Source organism: Acomys russatus, chromosome 13 (genome assembly GCF_903995435.1).
Source record: "Acomys russatus chromosome 13, mAcoRus1.1, whole genome shotgun sequence".
Lineage (NCBI taxonomy): Eukaryota > Metazoa > Chordata > Mammalia > Rodentia > Muridae > Acomys > Acomys russatus.
The window spans coordinates 21,187,444-21,210,528 of NC_067149.1; the positions used below are offsets into that span (position 1 = coordinate 21,187,444).

The 23,085-nt window shown below is 45.6% G+C and overlaps 1 protein-coding gene across 1 annotated transcript in view; it reads right to left on the reverse strand.

The window, feature by feature from the left end:
• The window catches only part of Adamts9 (ADAM metallopeptidase with thrombospondin type 1 motif 9), a 164,078-nt gene that overhangs the window by 16,643 nt on the left and 124,350 nt on the right, over positions 1-23,085 (reverse strand). Inside the window, exons 31-37 of the mRNA XM_051154938.1 lie at positions 15,122-15,292; positions 8,062-8,256; positions 6,967-7,099; positions 6,481-6,575; positions 6,271-6,365; positions 6,044-6,177; positions 3,472-3,563 (exon numbers count right to left, since the gene is read on the reverse strand). Coding sequence (XP_051010895.1) covers positions 3,472-3,563; positions 6,044-6,177; positions 6,271-6,365; positions 6,481-6,575; positions 6,967-7,099; positions 8,062-8,256; positions 15,122-15,292 — 915 coding nt within the window. The remainder of the gene's footprint in view (positions 1-3,471; positions 3,564-6,043; positions 6,178-6,270; positions 6,366-6,480; positions 6,576-6,966; positions 7,100-8,061; positions 8,257-15,121; positions 15,293-23,085) is intronic.

The window sequence follows — 23,085 nt, forward strand, 5'->3', positions numbered from 1 at the left end:
ACTGTGACTCAGGCAAGCAAGACCCGCCATACACGCCCCACATCACATGGTTACCCAGGGCTGCTCGCTTTCTCCCTGCCACCTGCCTCCCACTCCATCTGTCTTGCTGTGTTGCAGAAGCCACACCTGGTCTGCTTTGGCACTGAAGTTCTCAGAAAGTAGATGCTGCCAGCCTCGCTCCTATTCTCGCAATGCCCGCAACATTCTGGGTGCTCTGTGAGTGAGTACGCTCTGTGTGGTCTTTTAGGTCCGTATTCTCAGCAGGGTGACCCATGTGAAGGCAACAGCAGGCTCACTTCCTCATTCTCCTGAATTTTTCTGGTTGAAGGACCTGCACTTTCCACAAACATCCCAGCTGACTGCCACTCTAAAACCCAAGTGCCCCAGAGAAGAAAAGACCCGCTGGGCCTTCTATCTATCCTGTGGGATGTATTTTCACCTACAGTCTTGTCTTTGTCATCTAAAAGGCATTAAGACTTGTAACTACCAGTACCGCCTCTTGATTTAGGAGGGAGAGTAATGAAGAGTTGGAGGCTGCAGAAGAGGTACTTGGACCAAGATGGACCCTATTCTTGTCCAACTGGAGTGAATGTGGCAGAGCTTGGCCTGATAACAGAGTAAGGAAGACACATCTGCCATAGTGGAAATGGATTCAGACATCGTGAAATCAAATCCACCCTGTCCTGAGACATCTGTGTGATTTGAAAAAGTTAGAATTTCATCTCAAGAGGACGGAAAACAAGATTCAGTGCTAATGTCTTAAGGGCGTTAAGCACAATGCCTGGCATACAGAAGGTCCTCAATAAAGGCGCGTGATTGATTTCAGTGTCAGTGGAAACAACGCCATGATCAGAATGAAAGAAAAAAAAAAAACCAACATGTTCTAGCCATCTGTTGAGGTGATGGTTCAGGCAATTTACTTGTACTGAAAAATAAGTTTTTAAGGCAAAAACAAAGGATGAAGAGGAAGAGACAGAGGCATCTGCTCTGATTTCAAGTGCACCCATGAGGTTGCAGGATGCCCACAGTCAGGCTGCTTATAAACCTTTCCCTGGAAGACTGAGTTGAAAGAAATAAACTCATGGTTTTCATAAGCACCGTTAGTGCTCAATAAACTCTCAAGGAATCCTGAAGGAAGTCCATAGAGTGTGAATCCTTGGCTGAGGGAAAATATAAACCCTCTCCCTGGCATAGGGTTTTCCTACTTAGCAATTGCTTCTTATCAGAATTTAGTAAATGAGTTCATGTCTCTGCATTATTAAAATAAATGAAAACAAATTACCCTTCATTTATTGAAGAATTAACTTCCCAAAGGCAATGTACATAGAAATGAGAAAATCCTGAGACAGCTGAAGGCAGGACAGGGTCAGCCTCTATGCCACTGAAAATCAAGCCACACTGGAAGGGTGGCACCTCAAACCTTAAGAATTCCTGAGTGATGGAGGAAAACCCCCCTTTAACCATTATGCCCTTTTCTTCCTTTCTTTCTCCTACAAGGTGCCCTTGCCAGGCCTCTAGAGTGCTTCCTGATGCTGTTCTAAAGCTTGAGGCTTACAAAACACTTTGAGAACACGCCTGTCTTAGAAGAAAGTTTAGGTGAGTTTGGATGAAGCTGTGGTTGGGGACAAATCCACCCAATCCTTCAGAGAAAAGGCTTGGGATTTCGAATGCATCCTCCAATCCCAATGCCCAGACTTATGAATGCTCACAAGCGGGGAATTCCCAACACAGCCTAACAACACGTTTGCAAAGACCTCACTGGGACCAAAGGAAACAGTGGGCTATATTTTCCTGTCCTAGCAGAGTATGCTTCACGTTTGCCCTCTGCGTCAAGTGCTGGAGCTTCATTGGAAGACCATTGGCCATTGTGCAGAGTTAGTGCAGGCTTACTAACACAGCATTGCTCCACAGTCTGAACCTTGGGAAAGGCAAGAAAGCCAATGACCGCAGAACGGGCCCAAGAACTGAGGATGCCAAGTTTCCATCACTGGTACGGACATTACAGATTTTATACACCTGCCGTAGTGATAACAGCTGGGATCAAGACACCCACAGAGGCCAAAGCTGCAGTCTAAAGGACTCCTAGAATGTCCTGTCATGGCTTTATATGTTTCACTCTCCTTGGGGGCGATGGGCCCCTTGAGCTTGGACAGTGTGGACATTGTGAATCTCCAACAACAAAGATACAACCTGGCTCAGAGAAAGTGTAAAGGAAGTGCCAGCTGACTCACTGGAAGTGTTCTAGAGGCCCAACCTTTACAGAGCCAGAGGATGTCCATGTGCACCTTACACATTCTGAGATCAGCAGTTCCAATAATTATTTATTTAAAACCATAAACACCCCATTGATATTTAACAAAACAAAACCTCCTTCCAGGCTTTTTCTCTACCAATACACATGTAAAAAAGCACAGGGGAGAGAGAGGGGGGTTGGAATGATGTAATACAGTACTCATAAGAAATTCTCAAACAAATTAAGGAAAAGAAATGAGCTGGTGGGATAGCTCAGCTGAACAGCAGACGTGTAGCATGCAAGAGTGCAAGAGGCCTTGGATTCAATTCTCATCATTAAAACAAATAACACACACACACACACACACACACACACACACACACACACACTCTGAAAAGCAACCCAAAACACATAAATGGGAATCATAGTACATGCTATACTTTTGATATTGGTTTCTTATTCATAACCCCATGTGTGCTTTTCTATATTTTATAATATTCAGTTTATAATGACAGACTGGTATGCTGAGACTCATGTGTAATAGTTTCTCTCCTGTTTGTTTGGGTAGGTGTTGGGGACTGAACTTGAGGTCTTGTGTATCAATGCTGGCCAAGCGTTTTTTGAGGTAAGGTCTAACTCACTAGGTTGTCAAGCTTGTTTGGAAGTCATTTTGTAGTCAGGTAGGCTTTGAACTTACAATCCTCCTGCCTCATCTTCCCAAACAGCTGAGATCTCAGGCCTCTACCACCAGGACTGGCTCTATATTGACTTTTTTTTAGAGTCAGTTCTGTACATTTCTTCTGATTTAGTGACATACTGTTGGTGACACTTTAAATCAGTTATGGGGAGAATATTTATACCATAGAAGCCGGAAAAATGCTACAAAGCATAAATTTTGTTGATGGAAAGTCTATCGTTGAACATTAACCAATATTTTCCTGACTGCAGTAGTCACTTATTGAGTCATAATTTATTAGGTCTTTGCCATCCAACACTTGATTTGTTCATAAGTCTTGACCATTATACCTGATGCATCTTGCTAAATATAGAAGTTATGCCTGTAACTGTGAGGGTTTCTAAGGAGTCAAATTCTAGGGCTAGACCCCCAAAGCATCTGTGAGGCCCTAAACTGCCCCATCAACTGTTCTAATTCTATCTATAAGAACACATGAATGGAGAGGCCTCAGAAGCAGGGTGGGTGCAGGATTACTGGTAAGGAGTAAGGCTTAAAGACATACCTGTGGGCATTTGGCTGCACTGTAGCAGTCCCCAGCAGTGGCAAAAGGAACTGGATGTCCTTCACTTGTCCTTGCAAACTCTAAGTCAGTGGCTGTGGGGTTAGGGAAAGGGTTAAAGGGAGAGGGTGAGAGGAAGGGGACAGAAATAGGGAAGGGGTGGAGCATTGATAAAGAGATGGAAGAAGAAGAGGAAGAGGAACAGGGAGAAGAGAAAAAAGAAGGAGGAGGAGGAGAAAGAGGAGGAGAAGGAGGAAGAGGAGTAGAAGGAGGAGGATGAAGAGAAGGATGGAGGAGAAGGAGGAGGAGAAAGAGGAGGAGGAGAAGGAAAAGGAGAAGGAGGAGGAGGAAGAGGAGGAAGAGGAGGAGGAAGAAGAGGAGGAGAAACAGGAGGAGGAAGGAGGAGGAGGAGGGAGGAGGAGGAAGAGGAGGAGGAAGAGGAGGAGAAGGAGAAAGAGGAAGAGGAGGAGGGAGGAGGAGAAAGAGGAAGAGGAGGAGGGAGGAGGAGGAGGGAGGGAGGGAGGGAGGAGGAGGAGGAGGAGGAGGAGGGAGGAATGGGAGAGAAACAATAACTTGAATTATTAGTGAGCAAATGGATCCAGATGTGTGCTTGTGCTTTTCCTGCTACAGCTGAGGTTCTGAGGCTTTCCCTGGGCTTTGTCAGTGCTGAATGTCTGTCTCCACAGAGTATGGGAGCCAAAAAGAGGTTTAAAGCGACCTTAGAATTGATTCCTACATAAATATGAATCAGTTAAGTGCAGTGTAATTGAGCATGGGTGAACCTCCTGTTACCCTGCAGCCCCCCGCCCCGCCCCCTTAAGGACAGGGCGAGAAGCCAGGGAAATATTTCCAGCCACTTAGGGGTCATCCCCGAAGTTTCTTCTGTCCTCCTGTGGCCTAGGCCCTATTTGTGCCAGAATGTAGAACTATTGGAACACACATCTTGAAATTATTAATGGCAACTTCTCAAGTCCGGGGCTAGCTTATAGTTTAAAAAGGCAAAAAGGAAGCCACTAAAACCAGTGTTGACCCACAGTTTTCTAACCCCGTTGCTGCTCCTCACAGCTCCACAAATACACAGGAGGATAAACACCGAGCTGCAGAAGGGCTGCAGGTGGTGGCTGTGCTGGCTGGGCAGATTTTTTTGCTTACTTGCTTTTTTTTTTTTTTTTTTTTTAATCTTTCTGCCCTTTCAGGAATGGCTGCAGGCCTAATCCTTTCCACAGCAAAGCCTGCTTTTGTGGGAAAGAAATCTGAGACTCCTCCTGATTTCAAGCAAAGACATCCTTGGTCACTTCAGTAGCTCTTTGCTGGGGTCTTTCTCTTTTTAAAGCTTTCAGGAGCATATATTAATTACATCTAACAATGGGTTATGGCATCGTTATGCACACATATGCACACTTATAATATCTTTTGACCATAGTCGCCCCATTACCTTCTGTTGTCTCCCTCCATGCCCACGCAACTCCTTCCCCTTCCTGAGTATTTTACCATCTCCTTTGTGTGGGACCCAATAAGTTTCATTGTAGTCGCTTACAGGAACATGGTTGAAGGGTCATTTTTAAGGGCAACTTACCCATGGCTACACCACTAAAGAAAATGTGTCTCCCTCCCTTAGCAACTTACTGCCTATAGGTCCACAGTGGGGGTAGGATCAAAGGCCATGGTTGCTAGGGCCACAGGGTCATGAGCCCCATCCCTCCATGATGATCTAAAGGTGGGGCATTTTTCTCAACAAAGAAACTGCAGACCCACTGCATCTAGCTCTAATCTATATAGCTGACAGCAAATAAAAAATACCTTGGCACAGATCACACTTAATCTAACTCAAGAGGAGACCAGGGCAATATTACGGGTGCAATGTTAATGAGAAAAAAATTAATTCTTCATTATTTCAGTTCTTCCTCTATTCGAGAGAGTGTGTTTAGATACTTTATCTGTCTTTACTGGCTCTAATGATTAATGTGCCCAGTAGAACGAGAGTGCTGGCCGGAGTATGAAATCAGACCATGCGTAGGCTTGTTAGGGAAGGTAATTCTGGATCCATTTTTCTTCCATAAATCAACAATCAGATAAAATTAGTTTTCTGCCTATGTGTGCGTGTGCTCTGTGCGGGGAGAGCCATCTGGAGGCAAATGTGTCCTACAAATGACTTTGCTACGGGGTTTCCTACTGCTGTTTCTTCTGTTCTAGAAGCTTCTTCCTGCTCTATTGCTTTACCTATATAGACACCCAGTGTCTAACCCCTTCATGACCTTACAACCCTGGCCCCAAGGCCACGTTTACTAGGAATGAGGGAAAATAAGAGATAAATATTTGTTCACGGACGTATCACCGATGCATGTTGGGCCTTCTGAGGCCCCCATTCAATGCAAATTCGATGTAGACCTGACCTACGCCAGCCACACTCCAGGCGCTCGAGTTCCGCTCTAAGCACAGTGGACAAAACCTTGGCCAGAGAAGGATGTAGTAGGGTTGTCACTGCTGGCCTGTGCTCACCCTGTGTGACTTCCCTTCCGTAGCTACCCGCCTGAGAGGAGGTGCGCACTGCCGAGGCTTGCTTCACCGAACTTACTTATAATCTGCATGCTGGTCAAGTCGATTCGGATTTTCTGGAAACTGGAAAAGCCAGCAGCTGTGTAATCCTTCCGGCAATGGCAGTCGTCTCGTCGGCTCCCGTTATAGGGGCATTCTGTTGGGTTGTGCAACCTAAGCCATGGAGAGAGTGTTGTGGTTAAGACCCAGCAAGTTTTCTCTAGGGACCTCCAGGCATCGAAGCTCTTCTGGGACCGAGCCTCCTACCTGTGCCCGTAGACTTCGGAGAAATTCTCGGAGTCACCGTGGGCCAGTGTCACATACTCCTTGGGATAGTCAGAATGCATCCCTGCGCAGAATACCTACAAGAAACACGAGGGGGAAAAAATGCAACAGAGACACTCGGGAAAGAGCGGTGAGCGCAGAGCTTACCGGGAAAACGGTCGCCAGCGATGACCCACTGATTTCAACACCCACCTTTAGGGGCTTCCCTCTAACGGCCAGGAAATATTCCCCATCTCCAGTGGCGCCATTGAGTCTTTTCACCTCCTTGCAGTTCTGGGGCAACTCACCTAGGGAGGACAAATCATAAAGGACAAATCAAAACCCACACAGAAAAGCTGGCTGTGAATGCGTGTCGCGTAGTCCTTGAGCTGGGGAGACGGAGACAGGAAGAGACTGAAGGTCCACGGGCGACTGGAGCTCTAGGCCCAAGGAGCAATGTTGCCTCAATAGGAAGGTGGAGAGCGACTGAGGAAGACACTTAAGGTCAATCCCTGACCTCTAAACACTTGAGTTCACAAGCGCACCACCCCACCCCACCCCACCCCAGCCTGCCTGGATGGCACAAACACATCCCCCAATCACACAGAGAATCACTACATTTCTAAAGAGGACAGACCACTAGATGAGCAGAGAAGCTTTGCCTTCTGTGACAAAGAAGGCTTCAGTCAAGTGACTTACAATTATAAGCATTGCGACAGGTTTTTAGTTCTTCTGGCTTTAGATCGGTGGGGCACAAGTGGCTGGGTTGGTCTTCGTTTGTTAAACACTGCACAGACCTATGCATGACACCCACGCCGCAGGACACCGAGCACTGGAAGGCAAAGGAGAGTAACTGGGTGGCTCTGGCACCCGGGAGGTGTAAGCATCTAATGACCTGAAGGTTGGAGCCCTGGGCTGTGCGGTGGACAAATGGCATTTCCTGATTCCTTACTAAGACCAGCTGTTGTGTGAAGCTTTACATGTATGCATTTAAGCGTTACATATACATATATATATACAACACACATACTATAAATGTATAGAATGCACATTTCTATATAAAACATATATACACGTGTGGCATACTGTTTGTAGTTAAACACACATTCTCCTCCCACTTAAACTGCGTACCAACCCCATGAGACAGTCCAGCCGTTACTTGTTTTTACAGATGGAAGATCTGGTGTCAGATGTTAAGGAATTTATTCAAGGCCCTCGTGAAGCTGGGATTCAAATCCTAATGACTTTCATCATATCACACGCTTTTGCCTGAGAGCTCTGTAGCCCAAAGTCAGGAGACTCTGTCAACGGCTTTCCCAGATAGACTCAATTTAGAATTCTGTTTTTTGTCCCTAGTAAACAAAGTTCTCTCTACACAGACAGATTACAGCATAGAGTCTTTAGCAATGGAAGCAGCCAAAATGCGTCCTGTGCGACTCTTAGGAGATTCGGCTCTTAGGAGACGCCAGAGTGTAAAGGTATGTTGGAAAAAAGAGTAGAGTAGCAAACATGTAGGAAAACAAAACAAAACAAAACAAAACAGGAAATGTAACATAAAATTAGCCACAATAATCTAAGTGCTTTTTCTATATTAACTGATTTCATGGGGGGGGGGGAACCTAAGGCACAAAACTTGGCAATTTGCATTTTCCTGGGATGGAGTAGGATGGACTTTCAACTGTTCACATTTGGAAAGTTCTTTTTCTTCTATCAGCCATGCCAAGCTGTAGGGAGGCAGGAGGGTTTCAGAGAAGGTTTGAGATTTCAGAGCTGACAGCCCAGCCCCCTACTTACACTGCCCCAGTTACCAACTCTCCAGGTGGCTGAGACAGGACAGTCCCTCAGGTAGCAGGGATGCACGCTGGGTGGCTGCGTGCCTGGACAATTCACGGTGGTTTGGTAGCTGTATTCATAATTCTCCTTGCCGGTATAGATCTCACTGCAGGAGACCAGCCTTTGCCTGTAGCCTTTTCCACAGGTCACTGAGCACTGAGAAGAGAGAGGTCGAGAGGGGATGTTCCAGGGCTTTCCTGTGGCAGCCACAGAAGGCCCCCACCCTCCACACCAAGTTTGCCCTCTCGTGCAGGCTGCAGAATGCTCTCTCTTCCTTATCTGCTCAACATTTCATCTCAGGCCACAGCAAGCCCTGCAGGACAGGACACTCCTCAAACTAGGGCTTTCCTGGTCTGAATTTCAAAACCCTTCTCTTTCGGGGGCTCCCAGAGAAGGATAGAGGTACCCATCTGTATCAAACTCTCCCTTTCTGGACCTCTAATACCATGCCAGAAACCCACCAGATGTAGGGAGGAGAGAGCGGCCTGCAGCCAACCTGTGAGTCACATTCTCAGAGTGGCAGTGCAAACCCTTGCCCTGAAGAAGACTTCAGAGCCCTCATTCAGGTTCTGGCTCTCTGTGGGGCTCTGTCTGCACATCCACTCTCCCCTCAGTTGCCTCCTCTCTTCTCTCCTTAGTTGTGTGTTTGGCCACTAAGTCATCTTTCTGCTTTCTTTTCTTTCTAAGTCATGTCATCGTGTGACTTTTATTGTAAGTATATGGTAAAAGACACAACAACAAAAAGATAATGATAAATCAATATCCAAGATGGAAACAGACACAAAAATTATTATCTTTGACAAAGGTGTCAAAAACACACATTAGTAAGGCAGCAGCCTATTCAAAAGACGGTACTGAGAAAACTGGATTTCTATAGGTTAGATGAATGAAACTAGACCCTATCACTCACTTTGCATAAAATCAACATCAAATCTTCCAAAGACCTTAATGTAAGACTCCAAACTCTACAATTAATTTATGAAAAATTAGAAAAAGACTACACTACAAAATATAGACATAGGTAAAGACTTCCTGATCAGCAGTTCAGTCACTCAGAAAATAAATTCAACAATGAGACCTCATGAAATGGAAACAATTAATTGAATTAAGAAACAGTCTACAGAATGAGAGAAAATCTTTGTCAGCTATACACTTGACAAAGAATTACTATAAAGACTATCTAAGGAATTAAAAAAAATTGAGCAAACAAGCAAATCAAAGAACCCAGTTGAAAATGGGCTCTGGATATGAAGAGAGAATTTTCAAAATAAACAATAATGTCAGTTGGTGGTTTTGCATACCTTTAATCCTATCCCTTGAAAGGCAAAGGCCACAAATCTCTGAGTTCAAGGCCAGCCTAGTCTACAAAGCAAGTTGGAGGACAGCCAGGATTTCACAGAGAAATCCTACCTTGAAAAATCAACCAACCAACAACCAACCAGCCAAACAAACAAACAAACAAAATTAACAGCCAGTAAGCTTTTAAGTGTTCAGCATCATTTGCCACTAGGGGAATACATATTAAAAGTCTTGAGATTTCATCTCTCCATGTCAGAATTTCTACAAATGTAAACAAATGCTGGCGAGGGTGTAGAAATTGGAAATGCCTTGCTCACTATGGTGAGGGTAAACTGATGCAGCCACTAGGGAAATCAGTGTAGAAGTTTTCCCAAAACACAAAAACTAGCACCACCACATTACCCAGATATGCTGTTCTGGAAATATGCCCAAAGGACTTTATATCTTAGCACCCGAGTATGTGCACACTCATGCTTGTGCCTGCTCTAGTCACAATAGGCAGGAGTGAAATCAGCTTAGAGAGTGAAGAGTAGATTGTGACTATATGGAGCAAGGGCTGGAGAGATGGCCTCTTCGTTAGCTGCATGCACTGTTCCTGCAGAGCTAGAGTTTGATTCCCAACACCCTCAGCAGGTGACTCACAACCATCTCTGTAGCGCCAGCTCCACTGTATCTGACATTCTCTTTTGGCCTTGCTGAATGCTACGTTCAGGTGCACAGCCTCACACAGACGCATGCATATACACATAATTTTAAAATCAACAATAAAATCATCAGGAAAATAGAGTGCACATATACAATGGAACTTAGGCCAGCCGTTAATAAACATGAAATTATTAAATCTGCAGGAAAATGGATAGAATTGGAAAACCTTATATAAAGTGAGGTAACCCAGACTCAAAAAGACAAATATTGCATGTCACCTTTCATAGTAGGTGCTGGCTTCTAATTTTTACATATGTATGTTTATGTGGGAGGGAGTATGTATAGAAACCAGGAAACTAAAAAGGGATCATAGCGGGGATGAGGTGGGCTGGTTACGAGTGGACCCCATAAACTACAGATAACAAAATGAAAATCTCAAATGATGAGGTGGACTACCCCCCCTGTGAGTTTTTGGTCAGGAAGATTTCCATGTCATTTGCTGCTGTGGTTGGGTGTCCACCATAAGTAGAAGGTAAGACCATACTGACTAAGGACACCATACACTTTGGCCAAAGGACCGAGGGAAGCCAGGCTGGAATTGGGCTGGGAGCTTCCTCCTTATTTTTCCCAGTGATGCAATGTGCTCTGCAGGTGGGGAGAACTGCCAATAATAGTTTTACTCATACACCACCAATGTGTCATTTGGGCACTGGTGGATGTGACATAATTATATTTATGTCCATGGTTTAGTACCACTGTCAGCTCTGGTGAGAGATGCTTCTTTTTGCAGTAATTACAGAGATTCATAATTGGGCAAAGTGCAGGGAATAAAAAGAGATTGTTGGGTACTCAGCCACAAATAAGACATCCTATTCCTGCTTCCAGGGCTCAGGGAAGATGAGGGAGGGGAGGGCAGAAGGGAGGGAATGTAAGAGCCAGAGGGTGAGCAGAGTTCCAAGGAATGCTGCAACCGTCTGGGCACGGCATGGCTGTGGCACTCTTGAATGCACAGTAGCTGTGATGAGCTACATTTGAGTTGCACAAGATTGAGCTGTCAGCATCTGGCTATGGAGGGGAGGAGGTGTGCACAAGTCCCACCCCTCTTAGAGGGTCTGTATGAAATTAATGGCTTCTGGGAGAGAATCATTTTCTTCAGTGGTGTAGCCTACCATTAGCTTCTGTAGTTTCTCACCCATGCTCCAGTAAGTAACACTAGTGAAACTCTAACACACACACACACACACACACACACACACACCTACTAGAAGAGGGACTAGTAGGGACGAGAGAGGGAATAGGAGAGAGCAAGAGAAAGTAATTAGATGAAATTGTCATAATGAAGCCCATTTTAATTTATAATTAACATATGCTAATATAAATGATAAAACTAAGTTACAATCTGTGTTGTTCAGATGACACTGTAGACAGTGTCATTGAGTAGTTGCTGTTCTTTATAAAGGCACTGCACACACTCAAAGTCTTTCCCAGACTGTGGGCTCTGTAGAGCATGAGAGGAGCTCCTGGAGATAGCATGTCACATATATGTCATGTTTTTGGGGCACAAGGGACCAATTTTCACTAATCCCCAAGGATAATTAAAAGTCACCATATCTGCCTGGCATCTCTTGGCCTGTGGCTTTAAGCCACTCCCTTTTCTTTTCCTTTAACCTTTCTGGGCTGGCCTCGGAAAAAATCCTAGCAACAAGACAGAAGAAAGTCTGCCAGAGGCATGCTGAGCATCCCTGCTCCCTCCCTCGCAGCTGGCTGGAGACCTGGAAATGTGCCATCCTTATTCCTTCCTCCCTTGGCTGCTGCCGCTCACATGCTGGAGGACCCAGCTGACTCCTGGCCAGGGGACTTCAGGCTACCCCAGTGTCTCAGGGTAGAGCTATGTTGACAAGCTCCACCTAGCTGAACTGTGGGTGGTCTAGAGGTATGACCTCATGCCTTCAGGGTCTCAGTCTGTCCTGACTTCTTCCTCAAGGCTGCACACTAGAGAAAGCAGATGCTAGGACCCCAGCTTCACCAAAGCAAAAGCAAAAAAGCAGCCTGCTTGGTATTTGTACATCTCAGGAGACACACAGTTGCCAATGAACCTGATCCAGAAACATGGTCAGAAGCCTCTAGACCCTTGAAAAGCATCCAGAACAATTAGACACTATGGGCCAGTGGACAGCAGTGCTGTGAAACAGTTGATGGCTTCCAGCTCCCCCAGGCCAGGGTTTTGAAGTGTGTGAGTGGCAGCTGTACAGCAGGTAGATTCCCCATGCTGTGGCCATGTGTGTAAAGCTCTTCATGGGGAAAGTTTCCTGTTCTAACTTGAACGTGACAACGAAGCAACACAAACACCCCTGTGTTTCAGACTTCATGCTGAAGATGCACATTTTCTTTACAGCTTCTCTTCACAAGTCTGTTCTAGGCCTTGCACACTCAGGTGGGGTGAATGTTGAGGAAAAAACACATAGAACTCCCTGGCAGCAAAGGTCCCAGAGTGAAGGAATGCCTTGCTTTAGCATCTTCAAGTATGGTTTCTAGAAAGAGTTCCGGGACCAACCTCTCCTTGTCTGTGCCCTTGAAGCCCATGGTCCTGTGGTCCTTGTGTTTATGCCCAAATATGTTTCTAATCCTTTGCTATAAAAATATGTGGGTTTGTTTTCCATTCATAACGTACTTAAAGCCCTGTGGAAGTTTAGAAACCTATGTTCCAAAAGATGTTATTCAGGGCCTGAGGAGATATCCCAGTGAGTCAAGTGCTTGCTGTGCAGTGAAAAGGAGTTGACTTTGACCCCAGAAGCCATGAAGAAGAAGCCAGAAATGGCAGCACGCACATGTAATCCTAGCACTGTGGAGGCAGAGGATGGGTTGATCCATGGGGCTTGCTGTCAAGTCAGCCCAGCCTACTTGGTGACTTCCAGTGTAACAAGAAACCTAGTGTCCAAGACAGAAAAAGGCTGGATGGTGCCAGAAGAATAATGTTTGAGGCCGTCCTTTTGACCTCCACACACACTTACGCACATGCATGCATGAACATGTATATACACACACATGCACATGCAAAGGCGTCCTTTCATCTGTTGATGACTGAGGTTGCATAAAGGCTACTGATTTAGCATGACTCTTAGAAAGAGAACGAAAGTCTCTCAGCATAATAAGGCCCCATACAAGAGGCTGACCAAGAAGATGCCAGTCTTGGCTGAGTGGGAGCCATAACAACTACAGCTAGATAGAATGGGACCAGAGCCAAGAAGGGGAGTCCACCAGGAACCAGAAGGCACAGAGATGGAGAGACCTGTGGAGGGACAAAAGGAAAGGGCAAGGGAGAACTCCCTGTGCTGAGAGCCAGGAGAGGTGGGCCTCTTGCAATAGCCAGAAGTTGGAGGCTGTGCCTGATGAGGAGCAGAAAAACAAGGGACGAGAAGAGAGGAAGTGTACCCAGAGAACCCCTCCCCCAGCCTTTCCTTGTTGGGATCTGAAAGGCTGGAAGCTTTTGCCTCAAGCCAGTAGAGGAATTTTCTGAACACTCATTTGGACTCACCTGCCTGGCCATTGTATAAACGCACATCCTAATGTTCTATCTTCACTCTTTGTGCACATGTGTGTGCGCACATGCCTGCATGCATGATCATCAGTACATATGTAGTAGCCAAAGTTCAACGCTGGACGTTTTCTTCTAGCACACTACACTGTAGTTTTTGATTTAGTTTCTCACTGAATCTTGAACTCACTGGCTAGATTGGATGGCCAGGAGGATCCAGGCAGAGCTTTTCTCTGAACCTCAGGTATACAAGTGTGTGCTGCGGGCATGCCTGGTGCACTGCCCATCACTGTGTGATGACATCCCCTGTCCTGGCTGTGGCAACCAGACATGTTTTTTAACATTGACAAATGTCTTCTTAGAGAATGAAAAATCAGTGCTGTAGAGTACAGATGGGAGGACAAACACACTTCCACACACAGCACATACATCACCTGGAGGGAAATCCTCATGCCATTTGGGGTGAACTTTCTGGTCTACGCGAAGAGAGCCCATGTGAACATGTATGTTACCTTGCTATCACCTCTGCTCGGAACCAAAGTGCGTCCATTTTGAATCTCTGTGCTCTTTTGGGCAATTGCAATGCTTTTGAGTTCTTTGAAGTAGCATGGAGTTTGAAGATTAGGAGGTAATCATGTTACTAACGGTATGGGATTATTAACAACTAAAGGTGTCTATGTAGGCATTGCCCTCCAGAACCTAGAGAGGAAAAGGAGGCTTGAGGGCCATTAGATATCACAGAACATCCCTTTGATTTGCTGGGACCAAGGTGCTCACATTGGCAACCCACACCTGAGCTGCAGGAAACATTTGGTATTTACCTATACAGTGTTTTCAAATAGAAATATCAGGCCTCCTTCCCAAGGTGAGAGACCACACATGGAAGTCCAGACTTGTGACCTTTTCTGAGAACTCCAGTTGGGGAATAGCGGATGTGTATTTGTGAACAACTATTATCACCACAGCAGAAGAGTGCCCGGTCACATGGCAAGAGCCAGCCTGTCACAGTCCTTACCTCTACCGAGCATCTCCTTGACGCTAAGATACTGTTTTTATTTTTTAGTATGTGTGTGTTTCTCTATGACCTGTGTGCTTATGTAGGTGTGTATGCAAGTTCTTTTGTGTAATGTGGTGTGCACATGCCACAGGGTCTGTGTTGGTCAGGGGACAACCTTGCGTGTTGGTTCTCACCTTCCACCTTGTTTAGATATAGAGTCTCTATCTCTTGTCCTTCCTTTGCATAAACAGGCTAGCTGGACCATATACTTCTATGTATTTTCTTTTCTTTCCTTCCCATCTCCCAGTAGGAGCGCTGATGTTACATATGGTCAAATCATCATGTCCAGGTTCTATATGGGCTCTGGGGATTCGAACTCAGGTCCTCACGCTTGCACTGAAAACACTTTTACTCACTTAGCTTTCTCCCCAGCCTCAAAATATGCCTTCTGCTGTCACCGGAAGGCATCCTTTAAAATTTCATCCCCTATAGTAATTCCCTTTTATCTCTCTAGTGGAGCCATCACAGATTGCCCAGGACAGTACCTCAGACCACTCTCCTGTGATCCACACATACTCGCAGGGCTGCAAGCTGCAGGCCTCATGGTCTGGAGGCCGCTGGTCCGAGTCACAGTGGGCGCTGTGCACCTCACTTTGGTCTTCTGCTACACAGACCAGCTGTCGGTACCGCGAGCCTTCACCACACGTCTTGGTGCACTGCAAAAGACAAATGGGGTAGGGTGAGATGAAGTTTCCCACAGCTGCAAGCTCGCATTCTTGCAGTTGTTTGATGACTTAGCCAGACAGCTGTTAAGTGGTGGGATCCCTAAGTGTTTACTGTTTCTATCTAGGCACCTGTAAACTATATTCCTGGCGCAAGGATGTGCTTTCTGTACATGTGTGTCTGAATGAAGAAATGAAAGGATGAAGGGATGAACACCAGCTTGGATGAAGTTTTCAAGGCCTTTTAAAATTCATCACTCACTCAAACACTGAATCTATTGCTAGTGGTAGACACTTGCCTATCATGTTTAGGACTCTGGGATCAATCCCTATTCCTGAGGAAAATATAGGAAGGGAAGGAAAAGGGAGAGGGAGAGAAAAATTGAGAGAGGGAGAAAGAAAGATATGAAGAATGAGAGGGGGGAGAGAGGGGGGAGAGGAAGGGAGTACAAGAAGGGAGGAGGTTGGAGAGGTGAGAAATGAGGAAAGAAACACTAGGCAAGGTGACAAACACATTTAATTTCAGCACTTAGGAGGCAGAGACAGGCAGATTTCTAAGTTTGAGGCTACCCGGGTCTATTTAGCAAGTTCCAGGACAGCCAGAGTTACACAGAGAACCCATGTCTAAAAAAAAAAAAAAAAGAAAAGAAAAAAAAAAAAAAGAAGGAAGCAGAGGAGAAGAAAGAAGTAAGGAGAAGAGAAAAGAAAAGAGGAAAGGAGAGATTGTGGCCCATGATCGCCAAGGTGGCGTCGAAACACCTCCAGGCCTAGGAGGGTCATCTCCTGCCTAGTTGTTCAACAGATCTCATAAAAGAATTAAAGTACTCTCTTGCAGATTGTGTTGGTTTGCTCTATTTTCTATTCCAGGATATCTATTTCCACTCTCAATGAAGCCGCTTTCAGTTGTGTGTGTGGTCTGACAGCCTGACCTCTGGCAGGTGGGCTGCTCTCAGCTCTAGTCTTCCAACAAATATTCACCCAGTTCCAACTGAAGGTTAGTCCTGATGGGCCAGGGTGGCCATGATCAGGACGGTCCCTGGCTCTCAGAAAGGAGCTATCTGAGCACCAAGAATGGGCAGTAAAGGGGACACCTGGGCAGTGTGAAAGAGCAAAGTCTATCATCTCCAATTCTGAGATGAAGAACCTGGAACTGCTAGAGCCAACTCACTCGCCCTGTCACGCTGATTACTTCCATGATCCAGCCAAGGAAAACAGAAGAAGTGGCATGTTTCACCCCAACAACAAACTCCACTTGGAAGGTAGACTTCTGTCATCTGTGTTATCACCAAAGCCTGTCCAGAGCATCGCTGTCACCTGGCATTCTAAGTTTGGACTACTTCAGGGAGCTGCAGGGAGAAGGCTGGCTTCTTTGCCATGAGAGTTGCTGAGTCTTTTACCCTGAGACTGAGTGTCTGTTGCCTGGTTTATTGAACAGCAGCATGCTTTTGGTGCATTATTAGCACACTTCCTTTCAGAATTGCTCATTTTAAGCTCTAGGGAGAGCCACATACTCTCTCTCTCTCTCTCTCTCTCTCTCTCTTTTCTGCATAATGGCAGTGTCTTATTTACTGTTTCTATTGCTGTGATGAAACATCATTTCTGAAAGCATTTTCTTTCTTGGGGGAAGAAGGGGTTTATTTTGCTAATACTTCCATATTACTATTCATCATTAAAGGCAGTCAGGACAGGAACTCAAACAGAGCAGGAACCTGGAGGCAGGAACTGATGCAGAGGCTATGGAGGGGTGCTGCTTACTGCCTTACACCTTATGGCTTGCTCAGCTTGGTTTCTTACAGAAGCCTGGACCACCAGCCCAGGGATGGCACCACCGACACTGGGCTAGGCCCTTTCCCATCAATCACTAATTAAGAAAGTACCTTACTTAACCCAGAAGCAGAAAGAGTCAAATGGTATATACTCACTTAATCTGGACACTGACCCAAGGGGCATGTCCCATGAAAGTCTTCACTTACCAGGAAAGTGGGACAGAGGGGAAGACTTCCTACTGAGATTCTAGGTGAGAGAAGCATGGGAGAATGGGGATTAGAAGGACCCAGATGGTCCTAGAAACCTACAAGCAGAACATTATGATGGGCAGATCTGGGCCCAGGGGTCCTTCTCAAACTATGGCACCAGTCAAGGACAATACGTGCAGTAAACTTTGAACCCCTTCCCAGATCTAGCCAATGGACAGGACACTCTCCACAGTTGAGTGGGGACTGACTTTCACATGAACTCTGGTGTCCCATATTTGACCACGTCCCCTTGATGGAGAGGCCTGGCAGCACTCAGAGGAAGAATAGCAGGCTACCAAGAAGAGACTTGATAACCTATGAGCACATACAGGGGGAAGAGGTCCCCCTCAGTCACAGACATAGGGGAAGGGAGTAAGGGGGAAATGGGAGGGAGGGAGGAATGGGAGGATACAAGGGATGGGATAACAACTGAGATGTAATATGAATAAATTAATAAAATACATTAAAAAAAGAAAGTACCTTACAGACTTGCCCACAGCCCAATATTATGGAAGCCTTTTCTAACTGAGGTTCTCTTCTCTCATACGACTCTAGTTGACACAAAACTAGCTAGCCAACACAGGCAGGACTTCTCTTTTATCCGCTTTGCCTCAAAGGTGTTTGAGTTTGAGACACAGTTTCACTCCGGAATGTCTTCCCCAATGCACCCAATGATTTTATATGTGTGCCAAAAAAAAAAAAAAAAAAAAAAAGCATAATACTGGTGCTGGGAGATGACTTAGTGGTAAAGGCATTTGGCATACAAGCATGAGGACTTGAATTTGGATCCCCAGAACCTATATAACAGCTGGAGGAATAGTGTGAGCATCTGTAATCCCAGCATCCCTGTGGGATGGAAGGGGAAGTGAGACAGGAAGATCCTGGGAACTAGAGGGTCACCTAGCTGGGTATACACAGCAGAGAACAATACAAGGTCCTCTCAAACAAGGTAATGTTTGTCCTCTGACCACCACATATGTGCGTGGCTCCCAATTACTCTTATTCACACACATGAATGCAGATATGTGTGCATGTGTGCGCGCGCACATACACACACACACACACACACACACACACCATCAATAATGGAAAAAAGAAAGAACATAAAGTTGACTGTTTAGCCATCTCAAAATGTCGACTAAATTACCTTGAATGCAATGCTGTGCAGCCATTGCTACAATCCAGTGATAGAACATTTACATCATTCCAATCCTGTCTCCTTGAAACAGCCACTCATCTTTCATCCTTCTCCTAGACCCTAGCAACTATGACCATGCTTGCCTTATTCATGGATTTGCTTATTCTGGGGCCTTCCCATTCAGGGACCCATCCAGCATGTGCCCCTTTCTACTAGGCTTCCCTCACTTAGCACAGTGTTTTCAGACAAAACTCTTCCATGCTAGAGCATGCCTCAGTGCTCCATCACCTGTCAGGGCTGGCTGATAGTCCAGTGTATGGATGTGACACACTTTGTCCACTCACTCATCTGTTACTGGACATTTGATGGTTTCCCTTTGAGCTGCTGTGAATGGCTCTATTATGTACACTCAGATAATAATTGAACACTTGATTTCAATTCTTTTGAGTCTGTCCCTGGGAGTGGACTTGTTGGAGCGTATGATAGCCACCCCTGTCTTTCATGAGTCATTGTTCTTTTAGGAAGCAAAAGACACCTGCTAAGGCAGCCCAGCAGATTTACCATTGGAAACTTAGAAGTCCAGCTGCTTGGAAGCGACCTCCATGGCTGCCATGTCACTAATCAGCTTCTAGAGGCACAAATATAACCCCGAAGTCACAGTGAGATGAGAAGAAGCTAAGCCGCTTCAAACTAGTGGGGACCAGCTGAACCTGGTTCCCTGGCTCAAACTTCAGGGGTTTGGAGTTTTTGGGGTTCCTTGGAGTAAACTGGCGACTATTAGGAAGTTATAATGCTTTTGCTGAATGTTAAAAACCACAGAGACCTCCAAAGAAGGAACATTTACCCATAGGAAAAAAATATTATTACTTGGAAAATTAGGGCTTAGGGGCATCTAAATCGCAGCTAACCCTAAGTTAACATCTTGTCACGTTCAGGACATTCCCACCAACCCGCAGGCAGGGCTTGATCGGGGTCAATGAGTGACAGGTCCCAGCAGAAGTATCAGGGTTCCTCAAGAGTGTCTGCTCGCTAAGTGTTTTCTGTCCTCCTTAAAGAGCAGCTAACTATTATAAAACCTGTTTTGACAGTGGCCAGGGAATTGCACTGTGAAAACTTACCCAGAATAAAACTTTCTGAGAAACTAAAAATTAAACCAGGTAAATAATTGACTTCTTTCATCCTCTGAGAACCATGTGACAAAGGTTTTTCTCCTGGAAACTCGTGTCTTAGTAAAGTCATGGCAGAAAATAAATCCAGCCCATGTTACTGGGCTGATTCAGCCTTGGTAAAAACTAACACCCCCCCCCCCCCCCCGTCCTGGAATCTCCTCAAGACTGCTTGAAGAAAATGGGCCACTTAAGTCACCTCTTTTCAATTTGCAGAAGGTTTTCTGGATTTGCACTAGGCTTTCTGGATTAATAAAGCCACAACTAAATAAATGTCTAGGTAACTGCATTAGCATCTGTGAATTTCGGCATGTGTTAGATGCAAAAAAGAAATAATCACAGTGTCAGATTAAACAGGCTAGCGCATCCATTGTCCTGCGGGGTGTGTGTGTGTGTGGGGGGCATGCCTTCCAAGGTGCTGAAACTAACGGAAATAGCTTACAAAATCCGAGGGTGAGGGAGACCTAAAACAAACCCCTTAAGGCACCGTTTCTTCAACGTGTTGATTGCCTTTAGGTTGATGGTCTAAATAGGATCGTTCAATGCAATCCTTAAACATTATAATAAAGTTGTTTTTCATTTTGAAACACATATTTTGTCATAATTCCCCAACCATGGGGAAAAGAAAAAAAAATCACTGGACATTCATTGGCTCTACTTTTTAAAGGATATTTTTCCCCAAAGATGAAATAATTTGTCGTTTCTAGTAGCAGATTATTGTTGTTGGGAAGCCTACGGGCAGAAGAATCTCAGACCCTATGGAGAAGTTGATAACACAGAGTTGCTTTGCTGTGGTTTTATGTCCCAAGAAAGGTAAGGACAAATGGGTTCACCTACCATTGTCTAAAAGAAATAAAAGGCAGTCACTCACATGGGGAAAGGAGGCAGAGCCATTACTGTGGAGACACTCTTTAACACCTAAGTCATTCATCTGACTAACATCTACAGTGGGCACAGGTCGCTGCTGTGGATTAGAACACAGCTGGATGACTGATCCTTGCTTGACAGCCAGGGAGCCAGCCACTCTCAGCTTGGGGTCTCACATGCCCCTTAGGTGGCTACTGAGGCTTAATCCTAAGGGTCCTCTGTGCAATCATCATGGGTTCCATAACAGATAATGTTACTGAGCTCGAAGCCATCAGGGAGGAAAGAGGAAGGAATGGGAGTGCATGGGAGCAAGTGAGCCAGGAGGGGAATGGGCCATCTCAAGACTTAGTAAGGATGGAGGTGAGCAGCTACAGCATGTGTGGGGGTGAGGGGTACAGTGGGTAGCATTCGTATTTCATTTCCAAGGTCTTACACATGGTAGCCAAGCTACTATATGCTCTACCACAGAGTTATTACCGGCTTAGCTCTTTTTTTGAACAGGGCCACCCTATGTAACCCTGGCTGGCTTCACACTTGCCACCCTCCTGCCTTCTCGTGTCTGAGGCTATAGGCATAGGCCACCATGACACTTAGACTCAGGGAGAGGTTTTTAGGTGGTAGGATTTGAAGATTGGGGATTAATGCACAAAACAAAGCAAACCAGTCCTAATGTCCAGTGCCTGGTACTTTGCAGGTGATTGACACATACTGCTGAATAAGTGAATGAGGCAGTGGGTAATACAGGGTTAATCTCTCACTTTGACCACACCAAGCCCTCCCTCCAACCACCCACCCCGCCCCAACCCCTGCTGTAAACACCATGAAAATCTTATCATTCAACTAACCAAGGAAATGCTGCTCCGTCCAACTGTTCTATTCTAAGGAGATGAACTTGAGACTCACTCTTAGCTGAGCACAACAAATGCTCTTAAACTTGAAATATGCCCTAAAGAGGCCCCAATTCCTGTTCAGGGCCAAACAGCAACAAGCTGAGCAGTTCTACAAAGTCACAGCATGTTCATGGCCTTGTGACAAGAAAGCACAGCAGCTGCTCTTCCAGAAAGAACATTTGCTTAACTGTTCCAGAAGTTGCTGGAATGCCTTTATTCTTCAGTCAAAGAAGCAGCCATTGCCCGTTCCTCAACCCTTGCACCTCACCATCTTTTGCCCCTCCATTCATAAATTCAACCATTCAAAGTTATCTTATGTGCTGTCGGTACTATGCTAAATGCTGGGCATAGTGGCCCTAACTTCTGAACTTTCCTACCATTCTTAAGTCAGACTCACAGAGTACAGAGAATCTTGGTTTTAGACGCAGGAGGAAGTTGCAACCCCCAGAAAGTGAGCAATACATTGACACCAACTCTCCAGGAGGAGGCTTGTGGCACCACTAAGAAAGAAAGTAACCAAGAATATAAACTCTCAGTTTGTGATCTAGAGGCTAGGCTCCTGGGCCTCAAATTCTCACCTTCTATGCAAGAACTTTGATGGATTAGCCTATCTTAGCCTCCTGTTTCTTCACAATAAATGGGATAAAACATGACTACATCAAAGAGTTAAGGAAGCAGTTCAATAGTAGGCCATGTCATATAAAACTGATCACTAAGTACCTCGTTCACTGCTTGGTAAATGCTCTGTTCTCGTATGCTTGCTATCACCAGTGAGGGGCCCCTGAACTAGATAGTTCCAAGTGGGGCTAGCTCTTCACATTGTACCCCATAGGAAAAGTACTGTCTGGAATTGTGCAGTTCACAATCCTTGCAGCTGAATAAAATATCCCTGATAACCATTGCGGGGTGAGCATGCAAAAGTTGTGCTTCTCGGCTAGGCATGGTGGCGCACGTCTTTAATCCCAGCACTCCTCGGGAGGCAGAGGCAGGCAGATTACTGTGAGTTCGAGACCAGCCTGGTCTACAAAGTGAGTCCAGGACAGCCAAGGCTACACAGAGAAACCCTCTCTTAAAAAAAAAAAAAAAAAGTTGTGCTTCTCAATGCAGATTCTCTGGTTATTTCTTAATAGGAAAAGGGTGCCATTTGCTTGTGGGCTTAGTAGGAAATACATCTCAATAACAAACCAGTGAGTTTCAACACTATACAAAGAATGAACAAAAGACACAAGACATACACAAAAGGCAAACAGGAAAAGAAGTGTTTGCCAAAGCCTGCTAAGAAAGGAAGGGGTTTCCCAGTAGATGAAGCTCCAGTGTATCCCATTTGGTTGCCTGGGAGGTTGTATTGTGGTGTGTCACTAGCCTCTGGTCACATGTCACTGTAACATAAGCCAACACAGGGATGATGAGATCAGGCCAAATGGCAGCCAAGCGAGAGGTTGTGAAGAGAGACCAGAGGTAGACAGGAGGAGAGACCTCTACTCGGCAGGCTGGGAGGGGTTGCACTGTGCAGCGGGCATGAACTGATCCTTTCAGGGGAACATCTTTGGTCCTGAAAGTCATCCTGCACAGGCAAAGTGAGACTGACGCTGCAAGCATTGGTCCTGCTGTGGTCACTTATGATGGCTGCCTAGTGGTTTTCCACCTCCCTGCTAAGCCCTGACGCTGTGAGAACAGCTGGAGCAGGCTCCCACTATGCCTCGTGTGTAGG